Source organism: Falco rusticolus, chromosome Z (genome assembly GCF_015220075.1).
Source record: "Falco rusticolus isolate bFalRus1 chromosome Z, bFalRus1.pri, whole genome shotgun sequence".
NCBI lineage: Eukaryota > Metazoa > Chordata > Aves > Falconiformes > Falconidae > Falco > Falco rusticolus.
The window spans coordinates 20951171-20970645 of record NC_051210.1 but is presented as its reverse complement, the minus strand read 5'-3'; the positions used below and the strand labels follow the sequence as shown (position 1 = coordinate 20970645).

At 36.0% G+C, this 19475-nt stretch overlaps 1 protein-coding gene across 2 annotated transcripts in view; it reads left to right on the top strand.

Moving 5' to 3' along the window:
- CEP120 (centrosomal protein 120) overlaps positions 1-18979 on the top strand; it is a 32222-nt gene extending 13243 nt beyond the window's left edge. Inside the window, exons 10-19 of one of the 2 annotated variants that reach the window (XM_037374248.1) lie at positions 1086-1260; positions 6492-6641; positions 7491-7673; positions 10111-10207; positions 10297-10449; positions 11131-11220; positions 11716-11808; positions 13442-13603; positions 17116-17238; positions 18654-18979. In XM_037374248.1, coding sequence (XP_037230145.1) covers positions 1086-1260; positions 6492-6641; positions 7491-7673; positions 10111-10207; positions 10297-10449; positions 11131-11220; positions 11716-11808; positions 13442-13603; positions 17116-17238; positions 18654-18779 — 1352 coding nt within the window. In that variant the 3' untranslated portion in view covers positions 18780-18979. The remainder of the gene's footprint in view (positions 1-1085; positions 1261-6491; positions 6642-7490; positions 7674-10110; positions 10208-10296; positions 10450-11130; positions 11221-11715; positions 11809-13441; positions 13604-17115; positions 17239-18653) is intronic. The other variant, XM_037374249.1, reaches the window with a different exon arrangement.
- The last annotated feature ends 496 nt before the right edge of the window (positions 18980-19475 follow it).

Sequence of the window (19475 nt, the reverse complement as noted above, 5' to 3'; positions counted from 1 at the left end):
AGTGACATTTTATCTGAATCACTAATAATGATTTTATTCCTATGTTACGCTTACTAGCTGATGCTGAAGTAGTATTGAACTTTTATTTTTTGTATTTTTTCTGTTAATGCAAACAAAACACTCAAAACAAGCAGAAAATAGATTAAGTCAATGCTAGCAATGATGTGTTTCTTTAAAAATGAGAGAAATGGAAACGTTTTAGGTAATTATGAAGAAAGAGGATCAGAACAACTAACACAAAAGGCAGTTGAGTTCTCTGACAGTTTCTTTACCTCTTTCTCTGCTTTATTTTCTTAAAACATTTTTGGAGACCCTGTTTGTAAAACTTGTATTTTGACCTTATACTCTTTGAAGGCAGTATTGGGTCCCCGTGTAAGGACTTGAGAAGCCTGTATGCAACTGGACAGGCATTCTCACTGTACTTTCTGCTTGCTAAAATAAAAAATGAATGTTGCAGTAGGTGGGTTCTGATCAAAGGGTGTGAGCAGATATGCTTTACTGACATAACTAGAGCATTTTAGTTTTTCAATAGTTAAACCTCAGCTTGGGACCAATAGTTGATGCTGCCTTACATGATCACTGAAGTGACCTGCTGCTCTGTTTTTTTTCAGTCCTCTACTAAAGGCATTAGCTAATTCAAAGCAAACTAAGTTACTACCAGGGATTTTTTTTTGTAGCCCACGTCTTCTGCATGCCCTCAATGTATCTGTTAGATTGAGTGATATATATTGATATAAACTGTTGAAGCTGTAGTCTTGTGACATCCTTCTGAACAATTTAATACCTTGGATCTCAGTCTGAACTTTTCTTCAGTGAGATAGACTTCCATAACTTTGAAGATTAATAAAAAAATGAATAATATTACAGAATCATAAGAAGATTTTACGTATATCACAGTTCTGATGTAACTTAGAAATAGAGTGGCTTTTTTTCATAGTACTAGCTTAAGTTACAAGGAATTTAAATTTCTTGGGGAAGAAACCTATCTGTTTCTTGCATTTAAAATGTGAGACCTATCTTTAACATATTATTTTGGGCAGAACAGATTATTAAAAATGCACACAAATTCTCTTCTATCTTTTCAGCTGCTAATGGTCCTGTAGCTGCATCTCAACCCAACCCTGTGGGTACATCCAGTTCTGAGCCTGTGTCAGCACAGAAAATTGTCATTCCAGCAGCCTCTCACCATTTTTGCTTTTCAATAGACTTACGAAGTATACGTGGTCTGGAAGTTGGTTTTCCAATAAATTGCATTTTAAGGTACAATTTTTTTTGTTCTTCGTAATAACAGTATCTGTCTTTTTAATACAAGGCCTTCATAATCTGAATGATTGGTGGCAGTATGCTGCCTGATGCCTTTTACATAGCTGATTTTCAGTAGCAAAATACTTCAGAATGTTTATCTGGCATATCACTAGACTTCTGAGTATTAAAGATAGTATGTAATATTTCACCTGCACTTTGAGTTGTGTTAACTTTCTTTTGAATACCTGTGCTCAGACAATAAAAATAATTTTTCAGTCCTTAAAGGAAAAGGAGGATTCGTTGCCTCTTTTACTTTCTGGCTGCCTTTCCAGCTGATCAAAGGAGTGATTTCTGTAGCTTTCCATGTCGCCACCAAGAAGTCCTTGTAGCATTTTAGTAAGAGACAGATCACCTGGCTTGTGTGTGACAGTGAATCTAAAGAAAGCACATACTAGTCTTAAAGTGAGGAATTGATGTAGTTGATGTGTTATCATTCTGAGAGGTATTATCAGCATTTTTTGATAGTCTCTGTGTACAAGAAGTAGAGCTTAGCAGGGAGAAGAAGCATCTTTTGTTACATAAATTCCTGGAGTTACAAAAAAGACAAGCTGTCTTGGATACGTGAGTTTTGTGCCTGAAGCAAAACTGCCAGTGCTAGTTTGGAGGAATTGCTTAGAGATTAGTTTATTACTGATGTCAACATGAGAGTATGGAGCACTTTTTGGATACTAAGCAGCTATTAGTTGGGAGGTGAATGCTAAGTTGGAGGAGTAAGAACTAAAAAGGTGTCAGACCAATTAAAAGGATATTGAAACCAGTATCTGTATGGGAGGTTGTGGGTTTGGTTTTTAACATTGCCAGTGAAGAGAGAGCTTTCTTATATCAAGTTGTTTCATTTTAGGTTTTTTCTTAGAGTTTAGGAGCATGATTTTATAGATACAGGCATCACAGATCATAGAATCATTTAGGCTGAAAAAACTTTCAAGATAAGAGTCCAACTGTAACCTTAACACTGCCAAGTCCACCACTAAACTGTGTTCCTAAGCACCACACTTGCAAGTCTTCAATACCTCCAGGCATGGTGATTCAGCCACTGCCCTGGGCAGCCTGTTCCAATGCTTGACAACCATTTCGGTGGAGAAATTTTTCCTAATATCCAACCTAAACCTCCCCTGGTGCAACTCAAGGCTGTTTCCTCTTGTCTAGTCAGTTCTTACTTGGTAGAAGAGACTGACACCCACCTAGCTACAGCCTCCTTGCAGGGACTTGTAGATTCTTGATTCCTACTTAGATCTTCAGCAAGATAACCTAGCAGATTTCCAACCTCCTCTGGAAGCAGCAGCAGCTTCAGATGTATTCCCATTTGCTCTGCATCTGCTGTCCTTTGTGCATTTAAGGCATTAGGTCACTGCAGTCTAGTAGCTCTCCTTCCTGTTCTGGTTGTGTCTAACAAGCTATGTACTGCTTGATTTGTCAGAAGTTTGCACAGTGATCAATATATCATCATTTCTGTTGAAATGGATTTGGGAGTACCTGACATGGGGATCCCAACCCAAAAAGCCAGTACAGATACCACCAACTGATACCTCATGTTTTGCTGCCAATCTTTAATGAAGGATTATATGGCCATGTTAAAAGGGTGCAAAAGTTGTTTGCATTCTCTCTGTGCTGTCTGGGCACTTGCTCAGTGGGGTTGCACTTGAAACATCCAGGTTGGAAGTCAGTTAATGACAGTACTCTTAGCTCTTGCTCTCCTCATGCATCTTCATGACCTCTGTGTTGTCATACATACAACCAAGTTATGCGTTTTTAGATGCTTCCCTTATGCTATCTCTAAACCTTAACTTAAAAACTTTAAAACTTTAAAAATCTATTTCTGATTATTCAGGATTTTCTGAGGCTCATGAGGGAGAAAGGCCTTGAGGAAGGAAGGTGTTTATGGTTCTTATCACTGCTGTTGTCCTAGTACATGTTAAAGAATTTATTTGCAATTTGTTTTATTCAGCTGATGGCAATCAGGATGGTTTCTGGGTTAAAATAGAGTGGTGAGAAGAATGTGGAAAAGTGACCTTGTCCTGCATTTGTGTCTTTAACAGCAAAATGGGCACTAGGTTGCGTAAGAACATCACCTTCCCATGGCATTGTGATGCATTTGTAGGACCTGAGGACTTAGCAGAGAGCTGCTGCAGTGCTGCCTTAGACATGTCATTGCTCACTTTGCCAAACTGCAGTGTTCATAAATATTTTAAACCTGACAGGTATCTTCTAATTGATAAAGCTGCAGTGTTTTGGGCCTTCAGGAAATGCTTTGTGGCTTACTAAAACTTCCCAGCCACTTTAGTTACGCAGAGTAAAGGCAATATAGCTTAATGTTTGAAATTCAGTTAACTGAAAGGGAAAACTTAATGCTAATCTCCTGTAACTGATTTGCCAACCAGGTACATGTTATGTTTAACCTCAGGGGAATCAAAGATGCTTTATGAGCTTCTGCAGTGTAGTATTGCAAGAAAGCAAATGCTTCGTTGCTGAATGAAGATTAGGTTAGAAAAATGTCATTCAGGCTGAGTGACAGGTGGTTTGATTAAGGTGCTCCTGCCTTTTTGCTGGAGAAAAGATAGGAGATCAGTCTTTTTCTGTTTAGGTTGTCATGCAAATTTTCCGTAGAACAGAGTTTCTTAATTTTGTCTTGGTGGAATGAACAGCCTTAAAAAAATGAAGCAAACAACTGCCCCCTAAGAAAAAAAATATAAAAAACACTCATTCAAAAATATCTGCAAGAAACATGGAATGAACTGCCAAACTTAAAATCTTCTCTTAAAGGAGACTTGACAGTATCATGTTTAACACCTTGTTTATAAGAATGTGGATATATATGCATATAGGCCCTTATTAGCCAGCAGGTGTGATTTAATATTGAATGCTTAAGCAAAGTGACTAGTGTGTAGTTAATTAGATGTAAGCCTCTAATGAACACCTGTCAACAGTTCCTTCCAATTAAATTGTTATCTCTATTACAAAAACATGTCACTGCAGTTTTCTGTCAATGATAAGAGTTGGAATATATGTATTAAACTCTTTTTGAATAAATTTCAGGTGTACTTTGCTAAATGCTCCCTGTTTTGAGAGAAGTTGATGGTATGAAGATTGTTTTAGTTGCTTTGAATAGTAACTACAGCTAGTGCCACTGGTGGTTTTGGCAAATGGTCTGATGTTCCTAATGCATGAAAGACCAGACTGAACTTGGAGAGACTGAAGTGTTACCAGCCTAAGCAAGTAACTTTGCTTTTCATTAAGTTTCTTCTTAATATCCCTAAATTTGTTATGGAAAATCAATGTTTAAAAAATGTAACTTGACATTAGAAAAGCTTTTTAATCGAATTACCTTGTTACACTCACATTTCTTGTGGTGCTCGTTAAGTACTTCAAAGTTTAGAAGAAAAATAAGTTTCTGGTCTTGTTGCTACACCTGTAGTGAAGCAGGAACTGTGGAATAATTTCTTGTAGTTCAGCCAGCCAACGTTTACAAAAACAAGTCTTCCACAGAAACAACCAGTCAAATCATAAGAAGTAAGTACTTGTTACAACCAGACAGGATGACTTTTTGTTTAAAAAAAGTATTCCATGAGTTGGACTTTTTTAATTGATGGTATATGGGAATTCAGCGATTCACAGCAGTTTTTATAGTTTGTCTTCTGGTTTCTGTTAGGGCCCTTTTGGTGCACATGACAGCATATCTTTAAGTGGTGATTTGGTCTGAGAGGGTTGAATGTTTATGGCTGTGGAGGTGCATCTGCATTTGCTTTGCATTTGTTGTTCTGACAGAGTTGAGTTCATTACAGTTGCAGCTGGTCACCAGGAAGTCTATTCGTGTTAATGATTCTTGGAGTTTAAACTTTGTTTGAACTAGGGTGAAAAGGTGAGGTTGGGCTGTAGGAGTGGAATATTTTAACACACAACTAATAGAGATTGCATCATTATAATATTTTATGTCTATTATTAAATGGTAAGTGGAATACAGTGTAAAGTGGGTGGACTTCTGTGAAAGCTTTTTCACATAAAATTCCAAAAATGGATTTGTTTGAGAACGGTGACAAGAAGTAGGTTTTGCTGTTTCATGCACTTTGAATTTTAGTCAGTGGTGAATATGGCAAGAAGCTGAAAAGAAGAAACATCCAAACATAAATGCTAAGAAAATTTGCAGGGTAAAAAAAATTGCATTTTCACTGTATATTGGAAGCATTATTTCATTCGGTTCTAAACAAGCGCTTCAAACAGTTATGCTGCTGCTTAAAAAAATTCTATACTTTTGATGAAGTATTTATTTTATTAGTAACTCAGCAGACAGCTGGCATCATCAGCTTCAGCAAAACAAAGTTCAAGAGGTACTTGACCTTCCCTTTGTAGTTTATCATACACTGAATTGTGCCAGGACAGTAGTTTCAGGCCACATTAGAAATCATAATGGTAAAATGATTTGACATTCCCTTTAGTGTGGGAATTAAAAACTAAATTCCTCAAATGTGACTGAAATTTTCAAATGGTTCTGACTCTGCATATATGTATACTTAGTGATAGATTATGACATGTCATATAGTTATAAGTGTTTTTAAGTAGCAATCTATATCTGAATATAATAGGTTTCTTCTATTTCTCTGCTCACTTTAATTGCAGAATTTATTTAAAAGATCAATTTGTGTGATTGTAAACATACAGGTTATTGAAGCTTTTTTGTCAAAATAACAGTAAAATAAATGAAGTTGGATTAGTGCTGAAGTAAATAACAAATATTTGAGAAGAAAATCCTGTTGTTTTGGACTTATTTGTGCAGATTTTGCAACTTCAGTACAAATTGTGCTTCAGTAAAATGTCTGAACTGGTGTTCTTGTGGAAGTTGTAAGAAAAAAGTATCTATTTATTAAGTTACTACCTTACAGCAGGCTTCCAGTACCTAAAAGGGGCCTACAAGAAAGCTGAGGGGGACTTCTTGCAAGGGCATATAGGGTTAAATTAGATAGAAGACATTCTGCACTAAGAGTGGTGAGGCACTGGAACAGGCTGCCCAGAGAAGCTGTGGGTACCCCATCCCTGGCCGTGTTCGGGCTGGATGGGGCTTTGAGCAGCCTGGTCTAGTGGAATGTGTCCCTGCCCATGGCAGAAGGGTGGGAACTAGATTATCTGTAAAGGTCCCTTCCAACTCAAACCATTCTATGATTCAATTTGATTATTTTTGTTATTGTTTTTATTAGGTACTCGTATCCATTTTTTGGCAGTGCAGCCCCTATTATGACAAGCCCACCTGTAGAAGTCAGAAAGAACATGGAAGTCTTTCTTCCACAGTCCTACTGTGCGTTTGACTTTGCAACTATACCTCATCAGCTGCAAGATACATTCTTCAGGTGATAACGTACCTTCTTTTTATCTTAATTATGCTTTTTCTTTTTTTTAATAAATGCAATCACAAGTTCAAAAAGATCATCAGTTTGAGAATTTAGTAAAGAATCCAAGTGTCAGTGCCAGCAAATATTTAATACGCTGATTTTCCAGTTTCTCTATTATTACATTTGGAGTCAGGGACTCTCAAATTCTTGCTGTTCTCCTGAGTACTTACACAGGCATTATTGTTTTCAGAAACAAAGGGTTGTTTCTGTAAGTTCTTAATTTAAAGGTTGATAGCATAGTTTTAACAAAGCATTACTTCAAACGAAATAAGTTTTTTATTCTTCTTTTTAATACACAATGACTAACCAATATCTTTGAAAACAGAGCAAGTACCTAGGAAGCAGAGTACAGTGGTGAGGGCTGTGTCACAATTTTCCCAGTAGTCCCACCACCTTTCACTGATTAAGATACAGAATAAAGATTCACTGAAGTAGTAGTATTTTGAAAGAAGAGGTGGAGGAGATGTAGTCTGAGTGGCAGTGACTAAAATTTGTTTATAGGTATTTATAAATGAAGATGACCTAGGTCTATTAAGATTATTCAGTCAATTGCTTTCACTGCAGCATTTTTCTAGTAATTGGAGAAAGGAATGATAATCTGACCAAAGGAGTAAGTGATGGAGAAGGAAAGTCAGTCTGTCAGATTCCTCTGTGAGTGAGAGCCAGTAAATCCATCTCATTGTTTGACAGTTGTGAATATCAGTGATTTGGGAAGTTACTTTTAGAGAATGAGGTCCTTTTCCCATATGAATAGGAGTGCTTCCTCTTTTGTGTTGATGCCTGACACTAAAACTATTTTTGTTTCAGATTACCTCTGCTGGTTGAATTGTGGCACAAGGATAAAACCGCTAAAGATTTACTTCTAGGGGTGGCAAGACTGCAGCTTTCAAACGTTTTGTCTTCAGAAAAAACACGATTCTTGGGTGGTAATGGTGAGCAATGCTGGCGTCAGACTTCTAATGAAACAGTCAGTGTCACAGCAGCACAAGGGTAAAACTATTTTGAAAATTACTTACTCTGTAGCAAGTTTTGTAGAATTGTTTGTTTAACATTTCCCTGGAAGAGGGCAAGCTCTTCCTGTTTACTTTTTTGAAGTAAGTAAACAGGCTGCAATGTACTGCAGTATGGGGGTGGGAATAGGCATCCAAAAGACTAAAAGTTAAATTGCCACAGGTATATTGTGCAACCCCACACCACTACCAGAATCATTGTACTAAACATTTGTATAATAATGATATTGGGTAAGCTTCACAGACAGACTAAAGACAGAAATAATTGGAAAAAATGTTACTGAGGCATTTTCCAGTCTGAGTTATTTAACAGTTACAAAAAGTTGTTGATGTTGCAGCCAGTAGTTAAGACTGTTTGTCCACAGTATGCTTTTAGATGCAACAGACTTCAGTGAAATTTAGGACAGATATATCTGTAGAGTGGAGAGGTTTTATGTTTCAGGCCTACGTGCTGTGATAGTAGCAGGAGTTTGAGCTTGTGTACATCAGAAAGAGCACTGTTATTATACTGTTCTGTCTGAATTAATTTGCATAGAGGAGTGATTTCTTTTTTTATATATGAAGAAACTTAATTTATAATTCTGTCTTGTTGAAGATGTGAATGTGAACTGTGCTAGCAATCAGTGTCTGGACCCTCATCGTTTTGTGTGTGATAATGGACCTTGATTATGCCTTTAGAAATAAATACAATTGCTATTAAAATTGAGAGCAGTTTTAAACCTCTAATCCAGGGGTCCTCAAACTAAGGCCCACAGGCTGGATACGGCCCCCCAGGGTCCTCAGTCCGGCCCCCGGTATTTACAGACCCCGCTGCCGGGGGTTGGGAGGGGGAAACCAAGCAGCCGCAGATGACTGCCTGCCACTGCATCCGCGCCGGCCCCCTGGTTAAAGTTTGAGGACCCCTGCTCTAATCCTACAGATAAGTAAAACACGCTATATTTGACACACAGGAAACTTCAGGTTATTGACACAACTGACAGAAAACTGATCTCTGACTTCATTTAAACTTTTTTGTGTGAAAGTCTGTGGGGAGTTACTTTATGATCTCACTGTACATTAAGGTTCACATTTTCACCCATAGTAAGTTTGTTAAAATGAAACCTGGTTTTGCGTAAAACTTAATAACCACTAGATGGCATTCTCAAAATGTAATCAGGTCACTCTGTTGTGCTGTGTTGATACCTCTCTAGCTTTGCTATAGTTGATCTAATGTCCTTTTTATGCTGATATGTTAAACTGACTTAATTATTCAGATTTCTGATGTCCACTACTTTGAATCTTGTTTTCTTTTTTAATCAGTGACTGATAGAAAGTTGTAAGAATTTAATATAGTAATTCATTTTAACTTATGTGAAGTACAAATATTTGGGTTTTTTCCCTTGCAAATAAGTGCAGAAGATTGCACCTTTAAAAATATTTTAGTGTTGGTTTTTTGTATTTGCTGGAAGAGAATTTCTGTGAAAACTACAGCCTTGGTTAATTCTTGCAGCCTTTTGTTGCAAATTGCTTGATGTGCAATTCTGCAGCTTCCAGGTGTCAAGTGATTGTTTAATTGCCTTTGCATCAGTGAGTAGTTATAATTGAAATTGTAGTTTTGTTTCTGACGAAGGACTGGTGTAGACCACAGTATACTTTAATGTTAGACTAGTGATAACTTTGTTACATGACTTGTGTCTATTCCTTCTGTTAATATCTTTCTGGGTAAAAAACAAGCAAACAAAAAGCCCCCCAAAACCAAAATAAAACCAAAACCTTCCTTTGTTTACTATGTTTTGTCTATGATTAGAGATGGCCAGAGACAAACTGCTCCACTTAAGTAGAAACTGAAACTGATTTCAAATTAGTTTATTAAAGTATCTGTTATCTAGAGATTTTTTTCACTGTACAGGAGCAGGTAGATATCTGACCTGTAGGTGGATTTGAAGTTGTCAGTTCCCTGTGCTAAAGCTTCCAGAAATGTGTTCTTAGTAATCCAAGGGTAGCTTATGACACATGATATGCTAGGTGACTTACTATACTGTGGATAACTAGAACATTAGTGTTTAACATTTAAAAAAGCAAGACTAATGAAATTCATTGAGTATCTTGGAACAAAGTTGGCAACAATACCTGTATTCAACAGGTATGTTTGTTAGCAAGATTTCACACTGCAGGTGCAGTTGTGGATCATTTGTTACAGGGATGTGTTGATTATAGTAAGCTGTTTAAAGTCAGAAAGCTTATTGTAGATGTGTAAATTGATCCCGAAGTTAAAACAATATACATGGGAAACATGTTTGAGCTGTCATGTAGGCAACTAATTAGAGTCCCGGAGCATATGTAGAACCTTTTAGCACAAAACTTTGCTGTTGTCTTACAATTCACTTCCTGTATTTTTAAGACAGTTTTCACTAAAAGCATTCTAATGCTGTTTATAGGGCAGGCAACAGAATAGCAGAGCTTTCATATGCTATCACTTTGGAAGACTACGGGCTTGTGAAAATGCAAGAAGTTCTGGTGTCAGATTCTTCTCAGGTAAATTTTAAATAAATTTTATCCTCCTTCCCTGAATACTACTTTGACAAGTTGGGTTTCCAGTTAAAAATCCACTGTTGTTACATCAGTGTGTAGGTGGTGGTCAGCAACAGCATGTCCCTCACGCTCAGCCTCGTTGTCCTCCAGAAAACCACCCAGAACCTCGAGAAACTCTTGAATACAAAGCAGCACTGGAGTTAGAAATGTGGAAGGAAATGCAAGAGGACATTTTTGAAAATCAGGTTTTTACACTTTTAGTTTATTTCCTAGATGGCATGACTGCCAGGGAAGCTTTAGCAGAGTTGATGAGAGGAATATTAACTGCTGTTTTTCTTAAACTTCACCACTGTTTTGAATAAGAACTAAATTTTTCTCATACAGAACATTCAAACTTCAGATGTGCACAAATATATTCTGTACTCATAGGGAAGAAGGCTAATTGTTTTCTGTTAAGTGACCAAAGTAGGTGCTAGGTAGTGAGTTACAGAATACTCCTTTCAGAATTTCCCCTTACTGTTTATGAAGTACGGGAGATACTCAAGATTCAAATTATTGGTGTTAAATATTAACACTGTGGTTTTTTATTCTGAGTCAAAATCCATTGCTGTGTTTCTATTCTTGATGTCGTTCTAGGTGTTAGTTACATGCTTCTTTCTAAAAAATACTAAGACTCTAGTGTCTATATGTTAAGATATCTTTCTCAAACTTGGGCTTACTTTGCATTTTGTACTTAAGGGTAAGAAATATCTTTCGCTATTAGAATCATACCTTGAGTTATACATGTCAGTGTACAAAAACTAATTTTCAGTTATTTTGTTTCAAGGCGTAGTTCTGGTAGTACTCTTGCCTTTAAATGGTGCTTCCAACAATCTTGATTTGGTTTTCTGGTTTGGGGGTTTTGTTCCTTTTCTTGCTCTTACAAGCTTAAGAAGAAGGAAACAGTCCATATGCAAGCACTTGCAGAAGAATGGAAGAAAAGAGATAGAGAGAGAGAAGCATTAGTGAAGAAAAAGGTAAGGAAATTCATACGTATACTTGCTAAAGGTCTCATTATAAATCTCATATCACTGTAAAAATTTGACAAAATATTTCATGATTCTAACATGGAACAAAGGGTCTGTGATTAGTCTTCACATCTACTGGTATACATGCATCTAGTCTACAACAGTGCAGAAAATTAAAAGTAGCCCCTAATCATAGAATACTTGTTAGCAATGCTTTAGGTTAGCTTGCTTTCTTTGGGGGCTTTTAACTTCAACTGCTTTTCATTTGCGTAGTCAAAAACTACTTCTACAGCCCCACTGTTCATGGTAACCTGTTAGCCTTTATTGCATTAGGAAAAAAAGCCTCTCCACTGCGATTTCTTCATTAAGAGCTGTAGATTTGTTTTACATGTAAATTTACAAACAAATATTGTCAATGTTTTATACCACAGCAAGAGTAAACTTTTTTTGCCTGCCTAAACCAGTTTTCATTGCAAGAAAAAACTGCCTTTTTTGTTCTTTTAGGTAGCAGAGTATACTGTTTTGGAAGAACAACTTCAGAAAACCCTGAGAGATCTAGATAAACGAGAAAGGCAGCTTTTTAGTGCTGAATCAGAGGTAAAAGTGTTTGGTCATTTTAAACAGTGCAATTGCATGAGCTATTTCTATAAGGGGTGTTGAATTTTCATATAGAGACAATTGTGACCCGTGTATAAGAACTGAAGTAGCTGCATTGATACTGATACAGAGGAGCTCTAAAAAATTAAGCCAAGTGTTGTTACAACTACACATTTTTATTGAAATGGAAATTGAATGATCTCTTAAATGGCTTACTAGATTTACAGAACCTTTAAGTTTTCTATTTTTAACAGTATTGGTGTCATGGAGACATTATATAACATTATTATATCTCCCATTTTAAATTTGGTATGGTCAACTGAACATTGTACATGTATGCAAGAGTGCTTTACTTAGAACAGTAGTCGCTAGATTAACCATTGCAATAGGAGAAGGTGACGAGGAGAGCTGGGAGAAATTGCAGTTGTCCAGGTTTTGTTATCCAGCAATTTGATAGAGTTCCAGTTGTACTTTTTTCATAGTGACAGGGCCAAAGAAGATGTGGGAGAAACCAGTAGTTACCACTGTTTCTAGATCTCACTGAGCACCCTCAAGATGAGAAAATGGGGTGGGAGACCTCAGGGAAGCTAGTAATATGAAAAGAGAAAGAAGGAAAATAAATTGCCTATTTTTGTACTTTATGACAAACTCACAATTATATAGGTGAACAGCTGTGGTGACTTAGTTGACCAACAAACTCGCATTCCACTTGTAGCTGAGATTAATCTTTTTATCCTAACAATCCCTCCTGTGCTTGTGAACAAAGCTAAGAAAGCTCCCAGCACAGGGACTGGCTGGTTGAGTCTGCATCCTGTCCTGTACTCAGGCTGTCTACACCCCTCATGTTGTAGTTTATGCTGTAAATAATGCCTGACTTTACTTCTAACATCTATGCAAAAGAAATGGTGTTGTTTGGCAAACATTTCAGTCTGAGTAAAAGTATTTTGAATCTCATACATGTTTGTCTCAAAACTTGCTCTAAAATTAGTGAGATTCTGACCTGAGTGTATAGAAATAATGAAAGCTGGTAGATTCCAAAAAATCTTGACAAAATTATGTAAGGTTCATTTAGCAATTACTTAGTTTGAGAAATGGGCTGTTCGGAGAGGTTTCTATTCAGCTAGCAGTTATCTAGGCTGGTAAAATCTTTCTACAAAGTTCAAACATGTCAAGGACTGTTTTCATGTTTAGCTCAATTATAAATTCTCTCAGTATACTCAGTTTGGAAAGTGTGATGCTACTGACCTAAAGGCCTCTTGGCTGTAGCTGTGGCTTCACTGTTTCTGCAGTGAAGGGGCATATTTAGCTTTTTCGTTTGTAGTTGAAAGGTGGATATAAAATTTGCCTGTAGCAAGCCCACGTAGAAAGTACAGTAGAGAGATAGATAGCTCCTTTTTTACTATAGTCAAGCAAGAGTATATTTGTAGCCCAAATACCTGCAAATCACTGTCATTTGTTAAACTGAAAGCCAACTAAAAATACATAGCAAACATATAGATAACAATGGAATTTCTATTGTTTAATTTATAAAGTGGATAACAATTTTTTTCTGTCATGAGTAGTAGTAACAGTTGTAAGAAAGGCTCTTAAAGCTGTTGCACCTATGGATTAATATAAATGTCTCACTTCTAAGCTGCAAAGAGTAAAGAAGGAGGTGCAAGCAGAGCATGAACGAAATCTGCAGGAGCTACAGGATTCTGTGCGGCGAGCCAGAGAAGAATGTTCGCACCAGGTTGAGCTAGAAAGGTCAAAAATGAAACAGTTGGAAGAAGACAAGCTTCGCTTACAGCAGCAGGTAAGTACACTTAAATTTTCTGCCTCAACATTTTTTACTTAAGGAAGCATTTTTGAAATAAGTATACTAAGTTGAGCAATAGTTTTGAGGCAAGCGTGTTCTGGCAACTTTGTCATTAAACATTTTGTCTCCCTTGTTTGGTGAGTTACATGCTGGGATCAGTCTGTCAGTCTTGGTCAGTAGTAGGGCCGGTGGTTATAATTTTTTTCCAGCACTGAAAATCAAACAGTAATTACAAGCGCATGTTACATGTAGAACCTGATGAGCAGTATACATTTCAGTGACTTAACAAATTACTAGCACTTAACATCTAGGAAGACATCTAAGCAGCTTGACTATGCAGTTTGTTTTATTCTTCCATTGCAGAAGAGTTATTTCTTCTATCTTAATAGGGGCAGAGGTGGGGGGAGAATTTTATTGTTAATGATCTTCTGAAAGTAGCAGTTTCATTAAACCAAGAAAATTAGACTACATTCTGTGATCCTGTAAGTTAGCTTTTGCACTAACAATAAGGTTAGTCTAGCTATTTTTCTTGACTGTTAAAGCATACTGTAAAATTTCAAGTTAATACTAGCTTTTTTGAGCAGTTACAATATTAGATACTCAATTTGTTAAGTAAGTGAAATCTTAGTAATATGTAAGTTTTTTTCAAAGTGCTTATTTTATGTAGATGGATTACTTGCTTTGGTGCTTTTCATTTGTGATATGTGACAGTGATAATGCCACCATAGCTTTGACTAGTTGAACTGTATCAGTCAAATGTGTATTTTTGTATGAAGAATTGTGCTGAGATTTTGTGGGTTTTTTAGTTTAATATTAAACACTGATATTAACCTACTTATTTTTATGTCAGCATGTTAACCACAGTACAGTGAACTCTTTAAATATAGCAAATATAAAAAAGCTGCTAATCATCACTATTTTAGTGAACACTCCTTGAACTGAGATTGCAGAACACAATTCTCTTCAAACTGCTAAGTGCATCACTTCTCTGCATCGTAGATGTGTTGTTGGCAGCTACCAATGCTGTATCAGTCCAGACAAGATAACCAATAGTTCTTCAGGCTCAAGTGGCCAAATGCCCCCATCTAGGAGTTACTTCCATTTTCATTGTTTTGAGTCCCACTGACTTTTAGTTAGATTGCAATAGTATCACAATGACTTTCTTTTTTGTTCAGAACAGACATACTGTATCAGACCAGAGATCCAGTTAGCTCAGCATTCTGTTGCAGCAGTGGTTGGATTTAAAGGGCAAGAAAATATGAAATGAGACAATGAGAAAATACAGTTTTGGTGTATCCAACAAAACCATCAAAAGTTACATGTACCCTCAGCCACAGGCAGCATTTTATATTTATGACTCCATTGGTGAAAGTATTCTTCATGAATTAATCTGATCCTTTTTAAAAAGTATTTCTATTTTTAGCATCACAACTTCCTGTGGCAGTGAGTTCTAAAATGTGTTGTATATTTTAAAACTTCTTTTGTTCATTTTAAGCTTGTTGCTTAATTATGAGGAGGCCTTTAGTGCCTGTACTACCTATATACCGTTCCTGGTTGCTTAGGTGTCTGTCATACTGCGTCTTCAAAACATGGCTATGTTTTGTTTTGCTTTGTATGAAGGCCATTCCTTCAAGGTGATCATCCCTGCTGTCTTTCTCTGTGCTGTTCCTGTTATTTTGAGTCTCATGGTTCGGTGTGAGGTGGTTGTTGGAGTATTGCACATAAGACAAGCATTTTTCTTTTGCTTTACTGTGGGTGGGATGGGTTTCTGTTTTTTTGCTTTGGAGTCTCACTGTAGGATGGTTCCCTTTGTAAAGTGTATGAGCAGAAAGTTTCTGTTGCCATTAGTTTTGATGAGTCTTTCTTCTTACCTTCCTTGGGTGTGGGGTTTTTGTTTTATTTTGTTTAACAAGGAATGTTCTACAGCAAATCATAATTGTTCTAAACAATAGGCTTTGACTTACTCCTTACCTTTGAGGAGATGTGTCAATACACAATTTTCACATTTGTATTGTAGAGTTCTCTAAATGTGTAACTTTGTTGGGAGGTAAGCCCCACTATCTTCTAGAGAATGTCCTTGAAGCATCCACCTTGAAGAACATCACTTTTACTTCCTGAATAAGGAGGTTGTGCTTGGTGATTCATGCAGCTCCCTAACAGTTCACAACCTGAACCTGAAATTCAATATTTGAAAGTGTTTTCAGAGCCAAACAAGAAATTAAACATTATTATAGAAGTTCTAGGGAGAGCTGGCATTTCTCATTGCTGAAGTTGGTTAGTTACTGCCTTTGTCATCAGCATCATGTCTGTATGTCTGCTTTAAAAAGAAATTGGTAAAAATAGGATGGTCATAAACAGTATCCATTATCTTTTGTCAAAGTTGGCTATTGTGGTTATATGTGAAAAGTAACGGCAGTGAACTATGCTTTTGCATGGCTCCTTAGGAAGCATCTTTACTTTCTTACATAAATTCCATAAAAATAATAGGTGCAGAAAGTGAAACTTTGGAAGAAAAATAGATGTGACCCAGTTGGGACATTCAAAGAACTAAAATACTGATGTACCAGTAGAAGCTGTAGGCCTTGAAACACAAATATATTCTCTTAACCATTTTCATCAGTGTTCTAAACTGTTGGATAAATTTCATGAAAGTAGTTACATTAACTAGTTGACCTAAATAAGAGTGCAGCATTTGGGATCCTATTCTGTGAAGGAATGCATCACTTGTATCAGGTGTGTATAAGGTATTTATAGTTGCATAATAAGTAACAGAAGAAGAACATAAGCTAATTTTAGAGAACAAAATTCTTATACGTTATAATAAAAAACTGTTAAATGTTTGACACTACACAATCATTTTGCTACAAAGAATTTATTGGCATAATTTCTCAAATTACCCATTTTAAGATGAAAAGCAAAGGTTTCTTTATAAAATCTTTATGAAACTGGAAGTACGCAGTGAGGGCAGAGGTATGTAGAGTTAAATCATTAGTCACTGAGGTCTTTCTACTTTAGCCTTTCTTCTAAATCATTTGGCTATACAAAGTACTAGTTATTTCCTCTTCCAGACATTCCTAAACAAGTTATGCTGGTGGAATTAAGTAATAAAACTTCATATAGTAGATAACACTGTTGGCTTTCTTTTAAAGATGTGTATAAATCTTAATAGTTTTGTTTTCTGTATTTCTTTTGCAAGTCTTTTTAGAAATGTGGACAGCAAAGTTTATAAATCTTGAGCTTCCATATATGAGGACAGACTTGTTTTTTCTCTCCAGTACGGAGCAAAGATCCGCTTTAAAACTCTTCCTATTAAAACATTGCTGTATGCCATTGTCAAGAAATGATTAATTATGAATGTGTAGCTTTCAGTGTCTGTTTTATATCGGGTAATTGACACTAAGATGTTTGTTCCAGGGACTAAGGAGTAACTTAAGTTCTGTAACCTAATTCTTTGTCGCTGAGTGTATTTTTCTGCTAACATGCATTATTTTTTGATCTCTTTCATGTAGCTTTATGAAGCAGAAAATAAACACAAAATTTTGGAGAAAGAGTTCCACCAATACAAAGAACAGCAAAGTAGCAAACCAGAAATCCAGCTACAATCAGAAATAAATCTTCTTACTTTAGAAAAGGTACCTTGGATTTTTTTCTAGTCTTTAAAAACTGTCACAATGGTCCACTTACTGATAAGGGACACGTAGAATAATCTTGCATGATAAACTGGGTAATTTGTCATTGCTCTATTTTTTCAAACGGTTCCCTCAGACTTTAAGTATTTAGACACAAATAAGGCCAGTAGTTGCCTTATATCTGTAGAGGAAGCAGTAGTGTTAGAGGATAAGGCAGGAAAAACCCTGACCTATATATTTAAATCGCTACCATTCTGATTTAAGCTAGGGAGGCTGAGCATTCAGTTGATCAAACTAAATAAAGATGAAGATTTTCTTATGAGGATTAATCCAGAGTGGTATTCCATCATGTGCATTGTTTTTTTTAAAGTACGTCAGAAAAGACTGTGTTATTCTCAGAGGGATGGAATCACTGTCATAAGTTGATTTCTTAGAAACCATGCATGCCTTCAGCAGAGGATATTTTTCTTAATTAAAACCACAGTTACGGGCATTTTGTACTCAAATTATTGTGAGGTTTGAGTTAAATTGTTAATTGAATAAGCTGAAAAAATGGACCAGCCTTCTTGGCACAAAATGTACACAGTTATATGGCCAGTCTGCTTGTTACTGTGTGTTTGAATAACTTCTAATGCCAGCTAATTATTCAAAATATGTTTCTGTCTATAAATAAAACCTTTATTTAAAATATTTCTAGATTTCCTATTTTTGTTACTTTTAAAAAATCAGTGCTTTAAGATCTTCGCATATTCAGTGGTACCTAATTTTTGTCTGTTTGAAAGAAAATACGCCTCATAGCTGTTAATTAAAAATGTTTGGGTTTTGAGGTTACTGTACTCAGTGTGCTTCATAACTGTTTGCCTTTTAATATTTTTTTCACTGAAAGCAATGAATTTTTTGGGTGTGTAACTTTTTAAAAGATTTATTTAGATAAGATCAAAGATTCACACTCAATATGTAGATTTTAAAGAATGGTTTGAACAGATGTCTATTTCAGAGAAAAGAATGTAGTACATATCTTCAATCAGCTGCAAGAAAGAAAAAACTACACACCTTTTAAAGGCAAGATTTATCCATCAATGTTTCTATTAAATTAGTGTCTATAATCTTACTTTAGAAAAAAAAGGCAGGGGTTGCTAATTTGAGAATCTTAAATTTAAACGTTATGTCAGCAGATTTAGTGCTAGAAACCAATCCTTCTGTATAGACAGCTATCCAATAAAAATAAGGCTATATTTTAAACAAGAAAATGTTCATGTGCCATAATATTTATGTTATATTGTATAACAGCTTTAGATGATGTTGTATGTTACACTACATAAACACTTTTCTTAAACCAGACCCTTTGTATATATACATCTTTCAGTGATTGTTACTGCTGTTATTGCTTCAGCTGATATGATTTTAATTGCTTTTAGGCTGAACTTGAAAGAAAGTTAGAATCGGCTACCAAGTCAAAGCTCCACTACAAACAACAATGGACAAGAGCTTTGAAAGAACTTGCAAGGTTAAAACAGGTATGCAGGTTTTCTTTTGTCATATGAGACAGCCAAGTTAATGCAGTGTTGGAAGCTACTTAAAATTACTGTTACATACCGGCAATTTTCATTTTATTAGTGTTTGCCTTTGCCAAATATAAGCTGAGCTATACATTTTACAAAAATGAGTACAGCAAAACTCATTTTAATTTGACACTGAACTCAGGAAAGACCAAGGCTCAGATCTGCAAAAAAGATTGGTGTAATGAAAAGCAGGCATGATACAAAAAATGGAAGTTTTGTTAATTTCATCCCCGATTAAAGCTCAGGCAGCACTTCCAGAGAAAATGTTTTGTTTCTGTCCCAGCCATCTTGCTTGGTCAGTCCTAACTGTTCTCTGTTTTAACTGTAAAATGAATGAAGAGTAAAGGTGAGAAACAAATCTTAGCTTTTAGAAATAATTGTTTAAGGTTTGCTGAATGTTGTAAAGTAAGCTTGCAGAAAATTTAAATGGGAAGTGAAACTTTAATCTGCTTTTGGAAATCCTAATCTTATACTAATGTGGTATGCCTTTACTGCTGTGTTTTAACAGAGCCTGTGTGTGTATAGTCATATGTATATGACTTGGAAATACTCTGTTCAAACTTAAAAGGAGTAGCAGCTTCATCCTCACTGAATCCATATGCCTCTGTGCTTTTTGTCATTGCCTGTCTCAATTACAGTAAACATTAGCTAAGCAGTATACTTAAGAATGGCAAGCAT